The 23,385-nt window shown below is 44.7% G+C and overlaps 2 protein-coding genes across 4 annotated transcripts in view; one reads left to right on the forward strand and one right to left on the reverse strand.

Annotated features, from left to right (window-relative positions):
• Positions 1-4,533, reverse strand: part of phkg2 (phosphorylase kinase, gamma 2 (testis)) — a 5,140-nt gene extending 607 nt beyond the window's left edge. The window contains exons 1-10 of the mRNA XM_080541432.1: positions 4,384-4,533; positions 3,804-3,907; positions 3,193-3,368; positions 2,745-2,799; positions 2,588-2,653; positions 2,195-2,358; positions 1,962-2,052; positions 1,659-1,812; positions 643-768; positions 1-513 (exon numbers count right to left, since the gene is read on the reverse strand). The exon at positions 1-513 is cut by the window's left edge and continues 607 nt beyond it. Coding sequence (XP_080397558.1) covers positions 268-513; positions 643-768; positions 1,659-1,812; positions 1,962-2,052; positions 2,195-2,358; positions 2,588-2,653; positions 2,745-2,799; positions 3,193-3,368; positions 3,804-3,898 — 1,173 coding nt within the window. The 5' untranslated portion in view covers positions 3,899-3,907; positions 4,384-4,533 and the 3' untranslated portion in view covers positions 1-267. The remainder of the gene's footprint in view (positions 514-642; positions 769-1,658; positions 1,813-1,961; positions 2,053-2,194; positions 2,359-2,587; positions 2,654-2,744; positions 2,800-3,192; positions 3,369-3,803; positions 3,908-4,383) is intronic.
• Positions 4,534-5,493: 960 nt separating this feature from the next.
• On the forward strand, positions 5,494-22,058 carry rnf40 (ring finger protein 40; the record flags this gene model as incomplete). Of its 3 annotated transcripts, none has more annotated exons than XM_080541424.1 (19): positions 5,494-5,634; positions 6,057-6,224; positions 6,505-6,754; positions 7,161-7,364; positions 9,514-9,635; positions 9,881-10,027; positions 13,106-13,180; positions 13,439-13,558; positions 14,132-14,311; positions 15,406-15,541; positions 17,618-17,739; positions 18,083-18,372; positions 18,610-18,727; positions 19,085-19,234; positions 19,616-19,828; positions 19,997-20,122; positions 20,552-20,692; positions 21,163-21,264; positions 21,548-22,058. In XM_080541424.1, the coding sequence occupies 19 exons, from the start codon at positions 5,494-5,496 to the stop codon at positions 21,722-21,724; spliced, it is 2,982 nt and encodes a 993-aa protein (XP_080397550.1). In that variant the 3' UTR covers positions 21,725-22,058. The 3 variants fall into 3 exon arrangements, with proteins under 3 accessions (XP_080397550.1, XP_080397551.1, XP_080397552.1); XM_080541425.1 differs by having other exon boundaries at positions 19,619-19,828; XM_080541426.1 differs by having other exon boundaries at positions 18,110-18,372.
• Positions 22,059-23,385: the final 1,327 nt, after the last annotated feature.

Genomic DNA, 23,385 nt, shown 5'->3' on the forward strand with positions numbered 1-23,385 from the left:
CATTGAAGTGGCTTGGTCACATCAGTTTCTCTTCTCTTGGCCCAGACATTGAACATCACAACACAGACTCACATCCATCAGGACATATATAAAAATAACGATGATGAGCCTTTGTGCGTATTAAGGCTAGCAAACATCTCAAATCCCCAACATAAAAAAAGAAAATGTAACGACACCTACATTCATAAGGAAAACAAAACAAAACTGTAACACCTGTTCAATTTCGTGGAATCAGAATGCAGTGAGATCACAAACATGATCACATTTTTAAGTATCAAAATCCTCTAGGCCCAGAAGCACGATCTTAGCGGTGTTCTGGAAGAGGGCGGCGCGGTTCTGCTGTTCTCCCTTCTTGACCCAGTGGCCGTAGATCCTGAAGGCACAGCTGTCGATGAGCTTGCGGACCCCCTTTAGGGAGTAGGGGTCTCTGGCTAGGACCTCCCTTGTCAGGGGCCTGGCTCGACGGTAGCGACAGTACATACGGATACAGGCTAGCACGCTCAGGATCAGGACCTGCGGGAGGGGAGGCAGGGAGGGAGGCAGAGAGAGAGAGACACAGACACAGACCTGTATTATGGGTACATCCAATCAAAGACATTTCAACCACCAGAGCCACATGACACAGTCTATGGTGAGTCTTACCCTGAATGTCTTCCTGGGACTGAAGCGACGGACATCGTCCCTTTGGTACTGTCTGAAGAAGGAATGGGCCAAGGCTTGTTCAGCTGAGAGGCGGAGAGTTGGGTCTACCACCAGAAGCCTGGAGATCTGAGAGAGAGAGAGAGAGAGAGAGAGAGAGAGAGAGAGAGAGAGAGAGAGAGAGAGAGAGAGAGAGAGAGAGAGAATGTGATGGTGTTGTGAGTCATACGTATGAAGAGCTGCCGTCGTATGAAGGTTACACGTTCATAATAGCCCCGTTGTTTAGCTTAGTGTGCCATTAGCTGATGAGCCTGGCATGCTTCTATAAGGCTGGGGGGCAGTCTGCTGCCTCTGTTATTCATGAAGGGTTCTATCCCTCGCTTTAGTTCTCTTTTTTAGTGGAAAAATTATTGAACAATTGGCTACAATCAAAACAATATTTCATTGTTAGCATCTCATTGGATCGCATTGCCGTACAACTTGAAATAATACAATCAACCACTGAGACACAGGTAGGAACCTTAGTTAGCCTAGAGCACATCACCCCCACCCTCATTCACCTCTACTGGCTCCCGGTCAAGTCCCGCATCACATACAAAATCCTCCTCCTCACCTACAAATCCCTCCACGCCTGCGCCCCCCAGTACCTAACTGACCTCCTCTCCCAACATACCCCTTCCCGGAACCTGCGGTCCGCAGACATGGGCCTGCTGTCCAACCCCGCACCAACCTACGGACCTTTGGGGACAGAGCCTTCAGCGTGGCTGCACCTACCCTCTGGAACTCCCTCCCCATAGTGATCCGCAACGCCCCCACCCTGGACTCCTTCAAATCAGCCCTTAAAACCCATCTGTTCACCAAGGCCTTTGGCCCCTAGTCACTGTTTCTGTTTTGCTTTGTTTATTTTCTGTTTTGTCTGTCTGACCATTCCCCTTTAGAATTGTAAAGCGTCCTTGGGTTTTTGAAAGGCGCTATAGAAATCGAAGTTATTATTATTATTATTAGAGGATGTTTCTCACCAGGTCTTTGACGGTGTCGGACCTGTCATCCCACTCTGGGGAGCTAAACTGGTAGCGGCCCTCCATGATCATCCTTAGCATCAGCAGCTGCTTACGGTGCCAGAAGGGAGGGGACCCGGCCAATAGGGTGAACAGGATCACCCCACACGCCCAGCTAACACACACAAACACACACACACACACACACACACACACACACACAAAACATAATCAGTCAGGTGAGACATTTAAAACGTTGCATATAGTATGACGTTTATAGAAGGGTGATGATACATGACACTCAATTATTATTTGTGGACTTACAGGTCAACTTCTCTGCCGTATCCCATGTGCATCTCATCCATGGAGCATTTCAGGATCTCGGGTGCCAGATATCCTGGGGTCCCACAGAGCTCTAACCAATAGGAGAAACATAGGGCAAAGTAGCACGACTTGAGATATGCACACACATAGTCTGAAGTCTATAAAATACAAACAACATTTTAAACCAGAACAGCTGGCAACAGCTGGCTATTGTGTAAAACTCCCTCTCCCACCTCTGAGGTTCTCCCCTGGCTGCAGCTGGACAGAGAAGCCAAAGTCAGAGAGTTTGATGTGTCCCTGGTCGTCCAGGAGAACGTTCTCAGGTTTCAGGTCCCGGTGGATGATGTCGAGGGAGTGGAGGTACTGGACCGCCTCCAGAAGAGCTCGCATGATACACCTGAGAAAGACAGAGTCAGGGGTGTGAAGAAGGAACTTGTTATTTGGGGACAGTGAAGTCAAGGTTGGACAGATATATTCCGATATCTTTATTCTAAATATGCACATTTACCAGTTAAAACAGAAAAGTTTAAATAATGTAACCTTTTCACTTCTACATGACTTCATGACTTCTACATGTGTATTCTGGTTTGACTCTTAGACTGATTGAAGGCACTGTAGACACTCACCTAGTTTCCTTCTCACTCAGAGTAACCTTCTCTGTGAGGTAGTCAAACAGCTCTCCTCTCCGCATGCTGGCAAATGACCAAATAAATAAAATGTAATAATGTATTTAGGCTATAATATATCTGTATATCTGTCTTGTATATGTGGATTCATACTTACAGGTCAAACACCAGAAATATGAAGGTGGTGGACTCATAGGAATCAATGAGAGTGACTTGGAAAAAGATGGGGGGGGGGGAAATAATATATCATTAGCATATGTACAATACCACAATGTCCTTCCAATTCTCTTCCAAGACCAGAGGAGACTGGTGGAGGTAGACATCTGAGGACGCTCATTGTAATGCGTGGAAAGGAATACTCCAATCCATGCATTACAAAGAGCCGTCCTCCGATTTCTGCTTCCACCAGCCTCCCCTAATACAATGTGAGGTGGAGTCAGACTAAAACCAGTGTCTCAGGTACTGTGACAAATAAGAGGAATATTTCAGTTGGAAAAAAACAAAACAAAACAAAAAACAGACCAACGATAAAGATGTAATGTATTACATAGTGTGTGTTATGGAAAGTGAACAGTAGGCCCATCTACTGCAGAGCCTCAACTCACTGATGGAGGAATGTCCCTTGACCAACTTGAGCACCTGGATCTCCTTCAGGGTGGAGGACTTCACCTCCTCCAGCTGCTGGGCTGTCATCTTCTCAGCTGTGATCTCAATGACTTTCACTGCCAGCTCCTGGCCAGTGAGCTTGTGCACACATCTGCGCACTACACTGCTCACACCTCTGCAAGAAGAGAGAGAGAGAGAGAGAGAGAGAGAGAGAGAGAGAGAGAGAGAGAGAGAGAGAGAGAGAGAGAGAATTGTTGTACAGTATATTTTGTACAGTCAAACACAGGCTCAAACATTTAAATGCTCCCACATAACTTGTATTATAGAGGTATGAGTTGAGTTGGGCAATTTGAGTGTGTTGATTTGAAGTCACCCCCTACGTGACTTCAAATTTGAAGTCAATACGTCATTTGAAGTCAAATTTGGGCAATTTGAGTGTGTGATTTGAAGTCACCCCCTACGTGACTTCAAATCAAGTTAAGCTTCCCTGCCAAGAACCCCACGCATAGAAATGATTTGCATTTTGAATTCGTACAATATTAAAACAATATACTCCAATAGACTATTACATGTTGTGTTTACCATGAGCTGACTCTGTGCTGCAACTCACCTGCCGATCACCTCCTTGGGGTCATATTTCTGGTAGAACTCCTTGGCTCCCACCCAGTCAGGCAACTCGTCTCCAATCACTATGTCTCTGGTCATGGTGGCAACCTAAACCACGGGGAAGATAGATAGGGACACATCAGTGGAGGCTGGTGGAGATAGGAATCAGAGGACAGGTTGATTGTAATGCACGGAATGGCATCAGGAATGGGTTTGATCACAATTCCTCATTCCGTTCCAAGCACTACAATGAACCCGTCCTCCGATTTCTACCTCCACTGACATCCATACGTTGTGTGATCAACACTCATTCTGGTCCAGTTAGAGCAGTTTTGGGACCACACTCATATCTAACTGTTAGATCAGAAACATTGACAATGTCATAAATCACTTGATATGCACATTTATAGCATGGTGAATTTAAAATAGTAATGAATTTCTAGATGCACAGCAACAATTCTGCATTTGACAGGAAGGCAATTTCACCTAGCCGTATCTGTCATATAGGTGCTGTCATTTCCTCTCCTAGCTTTGCTGCTGGGGCCTTTGCCCCAAATCTTGTTCTTGTCGAAAAAGCTACTTACCAAATGCAATCAAACTACGAGACGAATTAATTGATAAAAGCAAGTGTTGGACATCGGACTGATAATAGTAGCGAACTAGAGGACAACTACAGGTTCTGTCATTTCAAGTATTTCCAGGGGTGATGATGCTAGCTAGCTAATAGCAATTGGATTGTTTACATTCTGGACATGTCCCCCCTCCCAGATCTGACATTAAACGATGTCTCTAGCGCCGCCACGTGGACGGAGAGGTACATAAACGATGTCTCTAGCGCCGCCACGTGGACGGAGAGGTACATTAAACGATGTCTCTAGCGCCGCCACGTGGACGGAGAGGTACATAAACGATGTCTCTAGCGCCGCCACGTGGACGGAGAGAGACATAAACGATGTCTCTAGCGCCGCCACGTGGACGGAGAGAGACATGGCACGGGCAGTCCAAGCGGATGCTCGGACACACGTCATTTCCTGCTAGATGCTCAGAATTCTCCGTTCGCTGCCGGTGAAGGTTTGTGATCTCCGAGCATAGGGGAGTTAAACACACATTGATATTTACATGTTCTATATGAACACATTAACGATGTATCTAAAGTATATGGGAGGAGATTAGCTAGTAGATTACTAAATTAGCCAATGCACTTAATTGCACAGTGGCTAATTTGCTATCAGTGTTTCCAGTTAGCATGAGCGCTCCTGAGCTAAGGGCCTTCATTGAATTGGACCTAAAAGTCAGAATTTGTCCGCCAAATGTGGTCAATAATCATCATTGACTGTTTCTAAGTTGGCCACCAAAGCTTAGTAATGGTCGCCTCTCTAATGATAAGCTTACATTTCATGCAATCTCTCAATTTGGTGGCATATGTCTGCCTGCAATGTCAGCTAGCTGGCTAGTGACATCTCTTAGACAGCACAACACTGCCAGCAGGTTTTGTTGTCAAGGGAACAGCAGTCTTTTGCATCCCACTTTGAATTCTAATGTTGAAAGTCTTGCTAGGCCTCCTGTCTGTCATCACATCAGACATCAGTATAGAGTCTATAGTTAGTTGGCTGACAAATAAAGATCAAATTAATGAATTGGGCTGACAGTCCTAATTTATCAGTTGTTTTTCTGTCTTCTCTTTCGCAGGAGCCATGATGTCTGGTACCGGGGGAGGGAAGCGTGCCTCTGGCGGGGACAGCCCCCCAGGCCCACCAGAGAAGAAGAGTAAGAAGGAGGAGAAGCCCACGACCACCCTCATTGAGCCCATACGCATAGGGGGAGTCGCCTCTACGGTGAGTTAGACCACCACCCTCATTGACGCAGAGGGGGAATCTCCTCTATGGTTAGTTAGTCTGTTACTGTAACATTACTGTATATTGTATACACTTAGTATATACTCTTCAGTTGGTCTGGTCCATATGCTGGGCTTGCTGTCAATCAATGACAGAGAAAGTACAATAAATGAATCGAGTTGTGGCAATAGCTAACTGTCATTATGTATACAGTATTATCCACTTAGTTGGTTTTTGTACTGTTGTCTATTGTCTCCCTTACAAGATACAAGATATTTATATTGCCACACAACTGAGGTTGGTGGTTGCTCTTCCTTAACCGACATATACAGCACTCCTTAGCTAAAGGCCTCTCAGCGAGACCAGTCAGGCAATGCACATGTCGTAGCTGATAGTGTCTGTTTATATGTGCGTATGTGCAGGAGGAGATGGACATGAAGGTGATCCAGTTCAAGAACAAGAAGCTGTCTGAGCGACTGGAGCAGCGGCAGACCATGGAGGATGAGCTCAGAGAGAAAATCGAGAAGCTGGAGAAGAGACAAGCCACCGACGACACCACACTGCTCATCGTCAACAGATACTGGTCCCAGGTATGTACATGTTGAATGATGATAACTTTATTTATAAGACAACTTTCCTGTATGCAATGAGGCTCAAGGTGCGTCACAGTAATGTGCTTGAGGTCCATGCTTCAGATTCACTCACTGTGACGTTTGTACTATAAGCTTTTCCTGAACAAGGTAACCCTCTCTCTCTCTCTCTCTCTCTCTCTCTCTCTCTCTCTCTCTCTCTCTCTCTCTCTCTCTCTCTCTCTCTCTCTCTCTTTCTCTCTCTCTCTCTATCTCTCTCTCTCTCTCTCAACTCTCACAGCTGGAGGAGAACGTCCATGTCCTGCGGGGGCGTATTGACCCTGACAGGGTACCAGCAGCCCCATCAGTCCCTGTCCCTGCCTCCACCCCCAACCCCATGGATGAGGATGGTCTGATGATCCCCCCACCCCCAGCCCCGGCCCTACCTCCACCCCCTCTCCCAGCACCGGACACTGAGGAGCAGCAGCAGCCACGGCCTCCTGAGGAGGGGGAGAAGATCCCTGTAGAACCACAGCAGAACACAAAAACAGGTACAGGTCATGTCTACTCAAAGCCTTCATGTGATTGAGTTAGCAGCCTCTGATCCATCGCGTTAGATCATGTAACCCTGTTGGCATGGTTACCAATGGTAATTGATGTGTAAAGTGTATGACACCCCGAATGCACTTCACTCTGTATGTGTTTATTTGGTATTAACTTGAGATGAAAGGCGTACGATGGAAGCATTTATACTCTTCTAATATGTACTCTGTGGGCTAGTTCACTGTACCCACGTAAAGCCTAGTAAAGGGCGAAAAACCGCGTCCAGTCCAGAATCTCCATCTGTGTCTAGGAAAACGCTCTACATGGGCTCCCCTGTCCGGCGGTGTTGGTCAGCGCGACTGCCCAGGCCTTCCTCTCCTCTCACTCTGCCTGTATCTCTCCTCTGTTCCTCAGACGCCCCCCCGCCGCCCCCGCCCCCCGTCAGTGAGACCGTCCAGGCCTTCCTGTCCACGCTGGACCACAGCAACGAGGAGGAGCTGAGCCTGCAGCTGCATGGCCGGATGCAGTTCAGCAAGGAGGCCGCAGCCTGCATGGTTTGTGTGTTCGACAGGCTGCACTCCCGCATCGACAGCCTCTGCTCCCAGATCCAGTCTGCCGGTAAATAACATGAATGAAAACACACAACAACGCCCGATTCTATTGTCGTTGATCTATACTGTTATCTGGAATTCAGATACAGTGGAAGTGATGGCGCATATTCTGTGCCCATGGATGTGTACTGTATATCGTGTACTGTGACTGAAAGTGGAGCTAAGCCAGTGTTTCCTCCAGGAATTTTTACATTAGTGGCGGAGAGCCCTGTCCGCGCGCGTATTTCAACCAAAACTAGAGGGAGGATGGCAAAAAAATAAAATAAAAATCTTCCCAGAACCTGATTTGCACGACCAGCTGTCGCTGTAGGACACGTTCGATTGCAAAATTCATTTATCCTTTATGTTCCCAGTTGAGGGCGTGTAGCTGTCGTTAGTTGGCCTGCTTTTATTTAGTTATGCGTACGTTTGAGTTAGTCATCTCTAGGATTGTTGTTTGATATTAGCCTATACTTTCTCTTATCTGCATTTTGAGCAACTGTACAAGACCCAACAACACAACTCTGATACAGGACTAATGTTACCTAGCTGCTATAGACCCATTTGTACTAAACAACTACAACGTTGTATTGGACAAATTTTTTTCAAACTAATCCACAGACAGCAGTCTTATTAACGGGCCCCTGTGGTGCCAGGTGTGGAGGCGACCCAGCACAGTGGGGATATACACTATCAAGCCAAGCTCTACTGTCAATATTTGCGTGTGTGTGTGTGTGTGTGTGTGTGTGTGTGTTTTACTTTGAACGCAATTGAAATTGCAATGTCCCAAGTATTACCTACATCTCCTCTGTGGAAAACTCTAATCCCGACGCAGCAGTTATTGTGCTCGGCGATTTTAATCACACCAACCTGCACACCGAACTTCCCAATTACAAACAACAGGTGTCATGCCCCAGCAGAGGAGCTAACATACTAGACCACTGCTACGTTACTATCAACGAGGCTTACCGTTCGTTCCCGAGACCACCGCTGGGAAGGTCCGACCATGCCATGCTGCTCCTCGTCCCGAAATATAGACAGAAACTTAAATCCTGCAATACGACACCCAAACCCGTTAAGTCCTCTGAGAGGCTGTTTCGAGTGCACAAATTGGGACATATTTGGTGCAGGTGCGAACAGCCTCGATGAACTCGCCGCCATAAACGTTGTTAGCTGATCCACCAACTAGCTCCTTTGCTCCTGCCAGCCATGCAGTTTCGGATCGCTCATAGCCACTGCTTGCTTCAGCAATGTTTGAAGTGTCTGGGACATCTTTTTTCTTGAAAAATCCATCCATCTGTCGCTGTTTTCGTTTAATTTTTTCGAAGTTATTTAACGTGATATCTTATTTGTGCACCTAGCTAGCTAGATCAGCTTTGTATCTTTTAGATGGTTCACATTTAGACCAATCAGGAGTAGCCCTTGTGTCACGTCGTCAACTGAATGTTTAATGTCATTAATCTGATTTTGGATCAGCGGTTAGAGAGAGATGGGCGTGGATTTAGGTGCACTTTTAGTCAACATCCATTATAGCGCTGATCTAAGATCAGATATATTTTAATCAGCTAAAATGTTCAGAGGTGGATATTTTTATTTATTTTTTATTTTTGGGGGGGGAGAAATCGTGCACTTAGTGGACTGAATCAATTAGTGGCGGAGGAAATTCATTCGTGGCGGCCCGCCACCAATAAATGCATATAGAGGAAACACTGTAAGCTCGCTTCAACAACAAGCTGATGTGAATCATGGTGACTTTTGAAGTTGCTTTTGAGTTGTTGTTGTTGTTGGGGGCATCATGTTATGTGTAGATGCAGAACAAGTCCCTTTGAAGCCTCCTGTACTCTACTGTGGATGAATGCATGGTGTGCTAGGGCAAAACGCTGTAGCTCTGGCCTTTCCGCGAACCTGCTTGAACACTTTCCACAACAGCGTGAGCATCGCTGGAAAATGCGGTTTGTTATGAGAATATGGCATGACAAATTACTGTTTGAGGCCCGCCACAGTCTCGTCTATGTATGGGAAACACTGTGTCAGTGTGGTGTGTGTGTGTGTGTGTGTGTGTGTGTGTGTGTGTGAGTGTGTGTGCGTGTGCGCGCGCGTGTGTGTCAGTGTGTGTGTGCGTGCGTGCTCGCGCACGTGTGTGAAGTAGTGAGTTAACCCTGTGCGTTCTGTGTCAGTGTCTGATGAAGTCACCCAGGAGGAGATGCTCCGACTGAACAGGACTCTCCAGGAGGAGAATGGACGGCTGCAGGACCTGGCCTCTTCACTGCAGGGACGGCACCACAAGATGTCTATGGAGGTGTGTGTTGCAAACATGTCTGCATGGGTGGTTGGGTGTGTGTGCACTTGTGTCTGTGTCTTTCTGTATGAGTAGGTGAATTGTATTCAGGCTTGAATACTATCCTTTAGCAGGAAAGTCTTATGGCAGGTGTTCATCCATTCCCTATAGGAGAACCTCTGCTAGTTCATAACTGACGGTTTTGATCTCATTTATTAATTAATTTCCTAATTCATGTTTCCATGAATTCCTCTTCTTCTCCTCAGTACAACGAGCTGGTGGACAAGGTGACAAGCTCGGAGACCAAGGTGTCAGAGATGGAGACAGCCGTGGAGGACCTGCAGTGGGACATCGAGAAGCTGCGCAAGAGAGAACAGAAACTCAACAAGCACCTAGCCGAGGCCCTAGAACAGGTAGGGGGGGGCCAACGTAGAAATAGATCTCCTAGAATGAGCTTATAGGTGGGCTGCAGACCAGACATGTAGTCGGCCACGTTTGCCAAGTGGCATACTACAAACACATTGTACATGTTGAGTTGGTTGTTAAGCTAAACTGCAAAACCTCTTTGTCCAAACGGTGCTATGAAGACGGCAGCTGGTCAAAGAGAATGCATTCAGAGATTGCTTGTTCTTTTTTTTTTTTTGAAATTTTCTTTTTATTGTCAATGGTCATTGGTTACAACAATCGTCATTACATTCAACATATCACAATCAACTCAGTTCCTATGACCAAAGTCTTTTTTTCTTTTTTTCTATTAAGTAAAGTAAAGACAAGACAAAACGAAAACAAAAACAAACAAAGAAAAAAGAAAAACAATAGCGAGTGAACTTTGGGAGCTTTTCTCTTACATATGATAGATTAGAATAGAAAATGATTCAAGAAAATAAACACAATTACATCACCCTCTCATGTTCTTTTAACAATTCAACAGAAATCTGACCTTACAGGTTTAACATATCCAGTCCATTTCGTCCAGATCCGATAGAATTTTTCTACCTGAATTCTAAGGGAGTATGACATCTTTTCCATTACATATATATCATGAATTATATCTATCCATTCATCCACTGTGGGTACGTCTGGCTTTAACCATTTTCTTGTGATAGCCTTTTTACTTGCTACCAGAAGTATCAATATCAATTTTCTGTCGTTATTGTCCCAATTTTCGAATGAGATGTTTCCCAGGTATAAGGTGTCACATTTGAAGGGGATGTTAATTTCAAAAATAGCTTCCAGATTATTGTGTATCTCCCGCCAAAATGGGACTAGATTTGGGCATTCCCAGAATACATGGTAGTGATTGGCTTCATTCAGTCCACAGGATCTCCAACACGCTACACCCGTCCCCTGATGTCGTTTTTGTAGGGGGGTGATAAAAAACCTTGTAAGGTTTTTCCAACTAAATTCTCGCCACGTATTTGAGCATGTCGTTTCCCTTTGTAGTTTACATAATCTGTCCCAATCCTCCCCAGAAATAGTAAAATTACCCTCTTTCTCCCATTTCTCTTTAATATATATTGTATTGACTGTTTTGAGATTGATCTGGCGGAAGCCATTGTATAGTCTAGATACCACCTTGTTGCATATCAATGATTTGCTTGCTGATGTAAATACTTCCATAATTCCTGTTACCCCCTCTTCTGATACTCCCCCTAAATTCTGATTGAAATGGTGTCGGACCTGGAGATACCTATAGAAATCATTTTGTTCCAAACCATGTTTTCTCTGTAGCGATTCAAAGCTATGGAATGCCCCCTTGTGGACAAAAGTTAAATAGTTCGAAAGGCCTTTTCCAACCCAGACTTTAAATCTAGCATCTGTTTTGTTTGGAGGGAAGTCTGTGTCATATGCACACCATCTTAGCATTTTAAGTGAGTCCTTTATACCACACAGTTTTACTGTCTCCTGCCAAATCTTCAAAGCCACGTTAATCCAGGGATTATTTTTATTTGTCATGTTGTTTATTAATTCACTATCTGCAACTATCGCTGCTATTTGAACCCCTTCTGTCATTGCACTCTCAATTTCCTTCCATCTTGCAGAGTATGATGGAGTACACCAACACACTACAGGCCTTAATTGAGCTGCGCAATAGTATTCTCGTAAACAAGGAAGGCCAAATCCCCCGTTTTCTTTTCTTAACTGTAGAGTTTTGTATCTGATTCTGGGTTTTTTCCCTTGCCATAAATATCTAGATATTAATTTGTCCCATTCTATAAATTGCTTAGCAGGTATCTCCACTGGAAGAGTCTGGAATAAATACAGTAACCTTGGTAGGATGTTCATCTTAACAGACTCCACCCTAGAGCTCAAACTCAAGAAGGGAATGAGACTCCACCGTAGTACATCTGATTTTAGTTTTACATTCAAAGGGCCATAATTAAGATCAGATAATTTTGAGACATCTTTTGGCAGGTTAACACCTAGGTATTTGATTGAATCTGCATCCCATTTCAGGTTATATTTCCCTCTAATATCGTTGGGTGGGTCATAGTTAAGTGTTAGTACCTGGGTCTTCTGAATATTTAGTTTGTAACCTGAAAGTGTCCCATATTCCTTTAATAAACCCATCAATTTTGGGATTGTCTGTGTGGGCTGTGTTAGATATACCAGGACGTCATCCGCAAAAAGAGAGATTGCTTGTTCTATCCATTATACAGGGCTCCCACGGGTCCTTGAAATCCTTGAAAGTTTGTGAATTTGAGAAAAAGAAATTAAGGTCTTAAAAGTTTTAGAAAATAGACATGGGTCATTGAGAGTGCTTGAATTCCCTCTCTCTCTCTCTCTCTCTCTCTCTCTCTCTCTCTCTCTCTCTCTCTCTCTCTCTCTTTTTAATTGTTGTCTGTGAGCGGATAATTCCTATTATATAAATTCTCATCTAGATCTGTCTCAAACTATGCCGTGTTGGGTCCTTGAATTTGAGGGAATTGAGTCTTGAAAGGTGCTTGAAGGGTGCTTGAATTTGATGTTTCAGAATGTGTGGGAACCCTGTGTTCTATTCATTATAGTTCTGTTTGTACTAAACATGTCTAATCACTGATGTCTTTCTCTGTTGCACACCGCTGGTCAGAGATAAGGCTGAACCACTGGAGCGTATCAGTAGTTGGCAGCTGTGTGTGTGTGTTGATCTATGTCTTATTTACATGTGAAGTAATGATGTGCCATTGTTTACTCAATGCCTATACATATATTACCCTAAGCATCTAAATTACAATGACTTTAAATTTACTTTTGAACCATTTTGCAGACGCTTTTCTCCAAAGCGACTTACAATTAGAGATTACAGGGACAGTCTCCCTGGCGTTACTTAGGGCTAAGTGCTTTACTCAAGGGCACACTAGCGGTGGTGTTCCCAGGTGGGGTTTGAACTCATGACCTTCTGGTCACCAGTCCAACTCATAATCCACTTGGCCACCACTATCCTGGTGCAGCTGTGTTGTATTTGTCCCCTGTGTTTCTTCCTAACCTCTCCTTGCGTCTTCTTCGTCCAGTTGAACTCGGGCTACTACACCACTGCTGGTTCAGGCGGGCTACCAGGGGGACAGATCACCCTGAACATACAGAAGGTGGGGACTGCTGAAGGAAAACTCATTTTGTTTGAAGCATACTTACTGTTTTATTATTCAGTGACTTTTTTATTCTATTCTGGTTTCTCAGACCTTGATTAAGGTCTCAAGACTTAAGTCCTGTAGTGAAGAAGCTCTCTCATTGGAGAAAACGTTCATTGAAAGTGTTCCCTAGTCCAGGAGGTAATCTGTGCCAGGGGGAAAGCGGCCTTCTGTTTCAAGCCATGTCGTTGTGTGTGTGTGTGTGTCTCTCTGTAGTTTGAGAGTTTAAACGCAGAGCTGGAGCAGAACCAGGAGCTGGCTAACAACCGCATGGCCGACCTGGAGAAGCTGCAGCAGGAGCTGCAGGAGGCCGTCAGGGAGAGCGAGAAACTCAAGGTACAGCTGCAATCAGGGTTGCCAGATAGGATTGACAATTTCCAGCCTAATCACAACCGCTAAATCCCAAAACCTATATTGTCAGAAAACTGCTAATTACTATTGGGCAGGTGCCCATCTCCTGCCCCCTAAACTGTATGTCTGTTGCCAATGATGTTTGTAAAATAAAATAAAAACCCGCCCCATCTGGCAACCCTGGCTGCAGTCTCCCTGAAGGCAGGAAACATAAACACACACCAGTACGCTACAAGTCCCTACGTCCCTATGTTTTACAATATAAACACAACTGGAGACATGCGTCTTTAAAAAAAAAAAAATAGGGTTATAAGTCATCGTTGTAATTGTTTACTATTTACCGTTGGTTGGCAACCGCTCAGATTTACTTTCGCTAGCAAACATAAAGGTGACGTCTGTCTCCAGTCATGTTTACATGCTGCAGCTTGTGACGTACTGTACAGACGTTCGTAGCGTATTATGTTTTTATTATCAATTGTACGTCTATATACTCGACAACAAAAAATGTGTGTCATTGATAAGGTGTTCAATCAACAACTTCCCCACCCCCCCTTCCAGATTGACCTGCGTAACATCCCTGAGGAGGTGGTGAAGGAGACTCCAGAGTACAAGTGTCTCCAGTCTCAGTTCTCTCTGCTGTACAACGAGTCCCTGGGGGTGAAGACTCAACTGGACGAGGCCAGAGCTCTGTTGCTCACCGCCAAGAATGCTCACCTCAGACAGATAGAACACATGGAGGTTAGGATAATACATACACACACACACACACACACACACACACACACCCCTCAGTCAGAGAACATGGAGTTTAGGAAAACACACACACACACACACACACACACACACCTCAGACAGAGAACGAGATTAGGATAACACACACACACACACGCACACACACACACACACACACAAGACAGTAATGATATACAAAGATGATAGCACTTATGACACACACACACACACACACTTATACACACCTCTGACATAACACATGCCGGTTAGGATAATATACACACACCCAAGCACACACAACAGTAATGATATCATATGCACATGACAGCACTTCTATACACGTGACAGCACTTGTTGTATGTACAGTATACACACACACTAGCAAGCAAGACGGCACTTATGACTACGATAGGAATGTATGTGGTTAGAGAGATACCCCTGGCAGCCGGGTGAGGGGGCCCCCTGGGTACTTAAACGTTTCTGCAGTCAACAACACCAACCCCGTTGCCATGCCGACAAGGCCTAGTGTTTTGAAAACCACCTCCAGTTAAACAGAAACAGGCCGTCTCAAACAGTCACCCACAGAGTTCTGCTGCAGTGTGTCTTTCCCAGGCTTATTGTTGATACAACGGACAGCCGTGACTAGAGCAGTGGAAGTGTCAGAGCTGTAATTTCACTGTTCCACAGTTTGACATCATCAGCAGATATGATGTCTGTCTGTGGTTAACAACTTCAAGCTGGCATTCAACATTCCATGACTCAAACTTGTAGCAAATTTATACAGTAGTTACAGAGTAGTTTCTATCTTTCTGGCCATCGTTACCAGCCTGAAGGTGAAATGGATGACCTCATCCACCCTTACCTCAGAAAACACTTCTTGAACATTCACCTGGGAGTACCGTATACAGGGCACTGATAAGTAGGGATCATTCACCCAACCCTATCTAAGTGCAGTCAAATTGAAAAAACATGGGCATTTAGTTCAAGGTCAGCACTATCTCTCTTATTTATGTAACCTTTATTTAGCTAGGTGAATCATAGTAAATAAACGGAGCAAATGACTGTTCTATGTATCGATGCGTGTCTGTCGTGTGTTTCAGAGTGACGAGCTGTCCCAGCAAAAGAAGCTTCGTACGGATGTCATCCAGCTGGAGGACACGCTGGCGCAAGTCAGGAAAGAGTACGAGATGCTCCGTATAGAGTTCGAACAGAACCTGGCCGCCAATGAACAAGCAGGTAACTAGACTCCCGTCTTTCAGTTTACCTAATCTATCTCCACATCAATGGAGGCTGGTGGAGGTAGAAGGGCTCATAGTAATGCAGGGAATGGACTGAGGAACGGTATCAAACATAATATGGTATTTAAAATAGCATTCCTTATTCCATTCCATGCATTACAATGAGCATGTCCTCTGATTTCTACCTCCACCAGCCTCCACATCACTGCTCCAGTCTAGAGCCTTGTCTCTAATGCTGAGTTGCATTTTGGCCTCAAGCCCCCAACCCTTAGACTTACTGTAGAACTCAAAAGATTAAATAGTATAATTTTGGACTTGGTTAAGGCTCCACCTTGCCTTCTGACAATGTGGCCAGCCATATTGCCTGTACCTAGCCAACCCTCTCAGGTCTACACACATGCGTTGGGGAGAGGGGTGGGTCTGGGAGTGAGGCCAGGCTTCCTGTATAAGGTTTCGCACCGACTTTGACGTGCGACATCAAAGAATGATGATGCATTTCTTAGTCATTCTTGCATTTGCTGTAACAAGAAATTTTGACAGTACGTATCCTGTTGTTGTCATTCATTCTGGAGTTCACACAAGTCTGGTTGTCATGGCGCCAGACTCTGACAAGTTTAACGGCAGACTCAGCGATATGGCATTACCACGAGAAGCTTTACTCATAGTGATTCTGTGAAGGTGTATGCTGATGCAACGTCATAGCCATGCGTCAAAATGGCCAGCTAGTGTATTGTCTTCACTTCGACTAGTTAGCTTTTCTGGTAGTCGCCAAGGCCCAGTAATTAAAGTTAATTAAAGTTATTAAAATAGTTTTAATCTGGGTAAGATTTTATTTATTATTAGATAGATAGACTTTATTTGTCATTGTTACAGTACAGGTACCAAACAACGAAATTTAGGAGGGGAGGCTCCCCTGGTGTTTAAGAAAGGAAAAAGAAACACATTTTGGAAAAAGCATAGATGCATAAAATCACAAGAAGATAAGGAGCTGGTTTACATCAATAGAGGCTAATGTAGAGGCTATGTACGATCAGATCGAGCTGGCTGATTTCCCCTCAGTTCCACTCATACTCAATAAAACACATATTCAATAAAGCAACAAAGAAAATGTTTCTAACACACAAGAACCACAACTAGGCCATCATTTCACAGCAAGAAATGTATTGCACGATTATCCATTAACAACCACTAAATATCCACCCAATCCACACATATTACACATTCCATCCTATACCCTTTAGCCAACCCTTTCGCACGCACGCGCACACACACACACACACACACACACACACACACACACAGACACACACACACACACACACACAAACACACACACACCCCCACAGTTTGGAATAGTTTTGAATTATAATACACAATCATTACACATGTAATATCCTACACCACTTAGCCACATCCACTAACCCACCAACAATTAGGTTGGAATTACAATATTTACACAATCATTACATGAAACTATCCTACACCCCTTAGCTCCACACCCCACCCATCCATACACCCACAATTAGTTTGGAATTATAATATTTACACTGTCCAATGCCCCTCAGTCCCACACACCATCACCTCATCTAAGGTCTTCAGATGAACTTAAGCCGGCGGTTGTTGTGTTGGCCAGCAAAGCGTTTTTACAAACGCATCTAAATTCAGTGCCTTTGCTCTTTCACTTTCAATGCTGAGCACAGCTAAACTAAACTAGATATCCGATACAATGGTAAATCTTTATGTTATTAACCTAACTGAATGAAGAGAGACCCAGTGTATCAGTGTAGAACCGCCGATGTCACTGAGTCTAACCGAACACATCGCTCCTTATTACCTTCGCCATCATCCGTTCCCCTCTCACTTCTTTTACATACTTTGCACTGTTTCTACCTAATCTGTCCATTGATACGCTGTATTCTGTGCTGTATCTCTTACGTATGTACGTATAACTTCTTGTATGATGCCCTTCTTGACCGGTACTCATTGGAAAAAGAGATGCAAATCTCAATGTGACTTACTCAAGTTAAGTCAAGGATCAATTAAATAACATTTTAAACGTGTATCGTTTCCCCAGGGCCGATCAACAGAGAGATGCGTCACCTCATCAGTAGTCTCCAGAACCACAACCACCAGCTGAAGGGCGACGTGCAGCGCTACAAACGCAAGCTCAGAGAGACCCAGATGGAGATCAACAAAGTAGGTGCATCGTGTGGTCCCCACTGTGGAACCAGCTAATGGGAGAAGCAGGGGTGGAATTAGAACAAATGTTCACTCTGGGGAACTTCAACTCACCGTTATAGAAGCATGGTGCACTGCTCAAAACACATTTCTACATTTGACTTTGGAACTGTTCCTACACATTCCCCTGTAATTCCATCCCTGGTGGGACCAACAAACATTATCAACACACGCATACTTCCTAGGTAGTAGTTTGATCAATATTCTGAAGGTGATCCAGATACATGTGTTGGATTCGATTGACCATGTTTGGTTGTGAAATAATTTGATAATTTAAGTGATTGATTTATCGAAACCCCAGTTCTCTCTGTTCCTCTCTTCCTGTCAGTTGCGTGGCCAGAGTGGAGACACCAGTGTTCTGCTGCTGGAGGATCCCGTGAGCGAGGGAAACCTGGATGTGAAGAAAGAGGAGGATGACGACCAGGAGGAGGAGGAGGAGAGGAGGAGGGAGCTGGAGAGACACCGTGCCCGGGAGAGGGAGCGGGAAGTAGAGAGGGAACGAGAGAGGGAGAGAGAAAGGGAGAGACAGCGCAGTGAGGAGTTGAAGAGGAAGGACTCGGACACGCTGAAGATGCTGAGGGCCGAACTGAAGTAAGTGTTTTTCCTGACACTGTAACCTGATCAGGAAGAACTCCTTGCCCAACACATTATATGTAATGTAACAATGTAACATGTAACAGTCGTATTCGTTCCAAATTTGAAAATCTCCCTAAAGAGAAAAAAATCTCATGTTTTAAACAACAATCTAATAAAGAATCTGAATCAAAATGATTGTGTTTGCTAGGATACTCTCCCTTAACTCCTCCTCCTCCTCCTCTTCCTCCTCAGAAAAGCCCAGGAGTCCCAGAAGGAGATGAAGTTACTGCTGGACATGTACAAGTCTGCTCCTAAAGAACAGCGGGACAAGGTCCAGCTTATGGCTGCCGAACGCAAGTCTAAGGCTGAGGTTTGTCTACTCTAGTTGTTATCTCTTGATTTTTTTTTTTTTTTTTTTAAATGTCGCCATTGTTACCAGGTGATTATACCAGTGGAGGCTGGTGGAGGTAGAAATTGTGGGATGGACTGATTGTCCTTTGATTTCTACCTCCACCATCCTTCCCTGAATTGTACTGGTATTTACCTCACTTCAAACTCAAATGCCGTCTACTGTATGTGACCAGCTGTGTTCAAACCACAGTCCCCTGCAATCCACAGGTTTCAGTTAGCCAGCTGAACTAAAGCCTACGCACAAACCACCTTACATGTCTGTGTATCTCCTCAGTTGTGATTAACATGTTCATTGCCATCTCCTCTGCCCCCCCAGGTGGAAGAGTTACGTTTGCGTGTCCGAGAGCTTGAGGAGAGGGAGAGGAAGGAGAGCAAGAAGCTGGCTGATGAAGACGCTCTGAGGAAGATCAGGGTGGCTGAGGAGACCATCGACCACTTACAGAAGAAGCTCACCGCTACTAAACAGGTAAACATGGCTCTTAATCAGGGCAGAGGAGGCTGGTGGAGGCATGCCATGCATTGCAATCAGTCCGATTGTCCGATTTCTACCTCCACCAGCATCCACTGAATCAGAGCTAGCTCTAAACAGGTCAACATAGCCCTTAGTCAGAGCTACTTCACTGAAGTGTAGGAACCAAATATAGCTTGCACATCTTTTTATAGATGTTGTGTGAACCTGGATAAATGATGGATGAATGAAAACATCTTCAGACCTAACTCCTCTTAAAATAAAATTTAAAAAACAAACATTCAATAACATTGTATTAACTCAATCAATACTCAATATATCTATCCATCTATCCATGCCCCCCGTCCCCCCCCCCCTCCCCTCCCCCCTTCTGCTCAGGAGGAGGAGGCGTTGCTGAGTGAGATGGACGTGACGGGCCAAGCATTCGAGGACATGCAGGAGCAGAACAGCCGTCTGATGCAGCAGCTCCGGGAGAAGGACGACGCCAACTTCAAACTAATGAGCGAACGCATCAAGTCCAACCAGATCTACAAGCTCCTGAGGGAAGAGAAGGAGGAGCTGGCCGACCAGGTGCTCACCTTCAAGACCCAGGTGAGACTGAGGGGGGCGGTGAGAGGAGGGAGTGAACTCATGGCATCTCTATGTGTTGTTCGGTGGAGGTATAAATCGGTGGAAGGGCTCATTGTAAAGCCTGAGATGGAATGAGGAATGGTATCACACACATGAACACAAGTTCTGATTGGTCCCTGTCCGTCCCAGGTGGATGCCCAGCTATTGGTTGTCCAGAAGCTGGAGGAGAAGGAGGGCATCCTGCAGAACACATTGGCTGCTCTGGAGAAAGAGCTGGGAGTCCGTACGCAGGCACTAGAACTCAACAAGAGGAAGGTAGGGTAGCCATGACCGGCCTCTACTAGTTCTACAAAACTACTACTATCGAATTCCATCCCGAGGTCTTCATCAACAAAGATGAGTCTTCAGACTCTTCGTAAATGTAAAATGCCTTTATTTATTCTGCCATGTTTAATACAACAAACACTATTAAACTCTTGACGCTTTTCGGCGTGACCTTCAGTATGTTATGTCATACTCCCTGACCAAGGCCATGTCGAAACGTGCGGGAGTTATTATAGTGTTTGTTGTATTAAACGTGCCAGAATAAATAACGGCATTTTTCCATTTATGGAGAGAGCCTCGAAGAAGAAGCCTTTTTTGATGAAAGTGAGGAAATGCCTCAAAACCAAAAAAACTAATAAGAAACACTACTATTATATCACGGCACATGAGCAACACTGTGTTATTACTCTTGCCCTCCAGGCAGTGGAGGCTGCCCAACTGGCAGAGGACCTGAAGGTGCAGCTGGAACACACCCAGGCCAAGCTCCGAGAGATCCAGGTGTCCGTCTCCGAGAACCGCACCGCCCGAGAGAGGGAGCTCAGCAACCTCAAACGAGCACAGGTACTGTGGAGGTAGTTTTAGTAGAAGGCGATAATAGGGAGAAGGTTTTTCCTTCTATCAGTGGCCCCGGGCCCGAGCTAGAGTACTCTTCCTGCAACGAATAGTGGACTGCTGATTCACATGCTTAGTATTCAAATGTATTGATTGTAAGTCGCTTTGGAATAAGGCGTCTGCTAAATGCCAAAAATGTAAAAATGTAAATGTACTGCTGTACACACACCTCGAACAATCCATTCTATAATACACACACACACACACACACACACACACACACTCACAACAGCCACACATATTTGAACCCTTTGAAGTGCTCTTTGAACTGTTCTATGTGGTCACAGGGGTACTTATCTTGACAACCTTGGCACATTTGGTAACTGTCTGCCTCATACTAAGTGGCACATAGTGGTGCTTGAGTCAGTGAGTCTAGAACAATCTAAACGTTTGACACTGACTCCCTGTGTTCCCTGCAGGAGGACCTGTCCCGGCTGAGGAGGAAGCTGGAGAAACAGAAGAAGGTGGAAGTGTACACTGATGCAGATGAGATCTTGCAGGAGGAGATCAACCAGTACAAGGTGAGGGAGAGGGTCTTGTCTGGCGCCATATACTCCAAATGGGCTTGCTTGTTTCATGAATACAGAATACAGTCAGCGTATGTGCAGTGCACTGCAGGACAATTTGATCACATTCGGGAAAGAATGGATTCAGAGTACAGGGACTTTAAAATGAATGATATAGCCTATTGATTTCTCGAAGAATATCACTTACATAAATTCCTCATGAGCTTAGTCCAGCTGTCTTAACCAATTTTGTGTTCTGTCCTCAACCTACACATTTACCCTCTCTTCCTCCTCTCAGGCGAAGCTGCGCTGCCCGTGCTGTAATACGCGTGACAAGGAGACAGTGCTCACCAAGTGCTTCCACGTGTTCTGCTACGAGTGTCTGAAAACGCGCTACGATACGCGACAGAGGAAGTGCCCCAAGTGCAACGCTGCGTTCGGAGCCAACGACTTCCATCGTATCTACATCACCTAGTGACCGTTACCTAGAGACAGTTACCTCGAGACAGGACGGGGACAGTGGACAGAGCCAAAGGAGAGGAGGAGGAAGGATTAAAAAAAAAGAAAAGAAGAGGAGAGGAGAGGAAAAAAGAAGACTGGAAATGACTGAGGATGTTGAATGGGTGTGGACTGTGGAGAGCTTGTGTTTCTAGTTTTAAATCTCTCCATTTTGAAAAATACTTATTTTATCGCGCCATCTTTGCCAGTTGGTGCTCCTAGTGACCAAACCGTTAATGAGAGAGAGAGAGAGAGAGAGAGAGAGAAAGAGAGTTGTGACTGCGTGAGACTGATCTAATGTTACAGTAGTAATAAACATTAATGCTTGTGTATACCACGGTACGGTGTTCCTTCTTCATAGATGCTCTCTAGTGTTTCTATGTTCTATTCATAACTTTTAACTAATCCCATTTTAAACTGTGGTTGATATTGTAAAGTTGCACAAAAAAACAGGCTAATCTTGAAGCTGCATAGTGCTAAACAGCAGTATACTTGTTGCTTGTTTCAGATAACATAAGGTTGTTAAATTCACTAATTCATTGTCAGCACCTGTATAGTAGATATGTGCACACATCAACTAGAAATGAGTCATATTATGTAACTTTCGGTTGTTGATATGATCATTCTCTTGTGTAGAATTCTCACTAGGCAACACTGCTATGTATCGTCTGACACAAACTTTGGCGGTTTAGTTTGGCACTGAATCGTCTCAAACGAGTGGTTTAAGGATCACCTTGGGCAAAATCTATTGCGTTGAGTCATAATGATGACCATGGCTCAATAGTCTATCTCCAATAGAGGCTTTCTCTTTGTGTCTCCTCCCCTTCACCTGCACCGATATGAACACACCTGATGGATAAAAGTAATGTGGAGGAATTCCTGCCCATAAGTCATTTGTTTCAATCTGTCCTGCGTGTTTCATGTCAATGCATGTGGAGGAGAGGAGACAAGGAGGGGATGCTATGGTACAGAATTGAGACCCAGCCCAGCCCAACCCCTCTCCCCCTCTCGTCACATAACATCTGCAGCCTTTAGTGCCTCATGATGACATCATCATTACAGTGGAAACTCAGTTTGACAGGCAGGTCAAACGCTCTGGCAGCGACACCATCCCAATGGGGACGAGTTGAGAGTTCCGCTGTCAAGCAAAATAGCCGTTTCTGGACTTTTTAAACTGTTCAAAATATCTAACATAATACAAAATTGTGTACATTTACACTTACTGCAGAAAACTGTTGACAAGCATAAACGGCCGTGTTTTGCGCAGCAAGCAAATGAAAAGACGAAGCTAAATAATAACCAACATATTTATAACCAGCAATTTGATTAAAAAAAATAACTGCCAAACGAACTTAGTCAATCGATTACTAACAGTGGTTATTTTGGTCTAAAAATACGGTTTAATACGCAATGTTGCGACCGCGCCAGTCAAGACCACCGCTGTTAGAATTCTAGGCCCGTTTTATAAGCAGTGTCCAGATAAAATATGTCACTCCCCTTATTGAACTGAAAAGTCCTCGACCACACTTTCTATTGGTTTTTCAAACTATCTCTATCAATAAGAGCCAACGCCTCCGGTTTTATTGTCACCCTGGTTGTTGGATTTTGATTGAGTTAGGATTAAGGGGTGAAAAATGT

The sequence above is a fragment of the Nansenia antarctica genome (assembly GCF_963989245.1).
Source record: "Nansenia antarctica genome assembly, chromosome: 11".
In the NCBI taxonomy this organism is placed as follows: Eukaryota; Metazoa; Chordata; class Actinopteri; order Argentiniformes; family Microstomatidae; genus Nansenia; species Nansenia antarctica.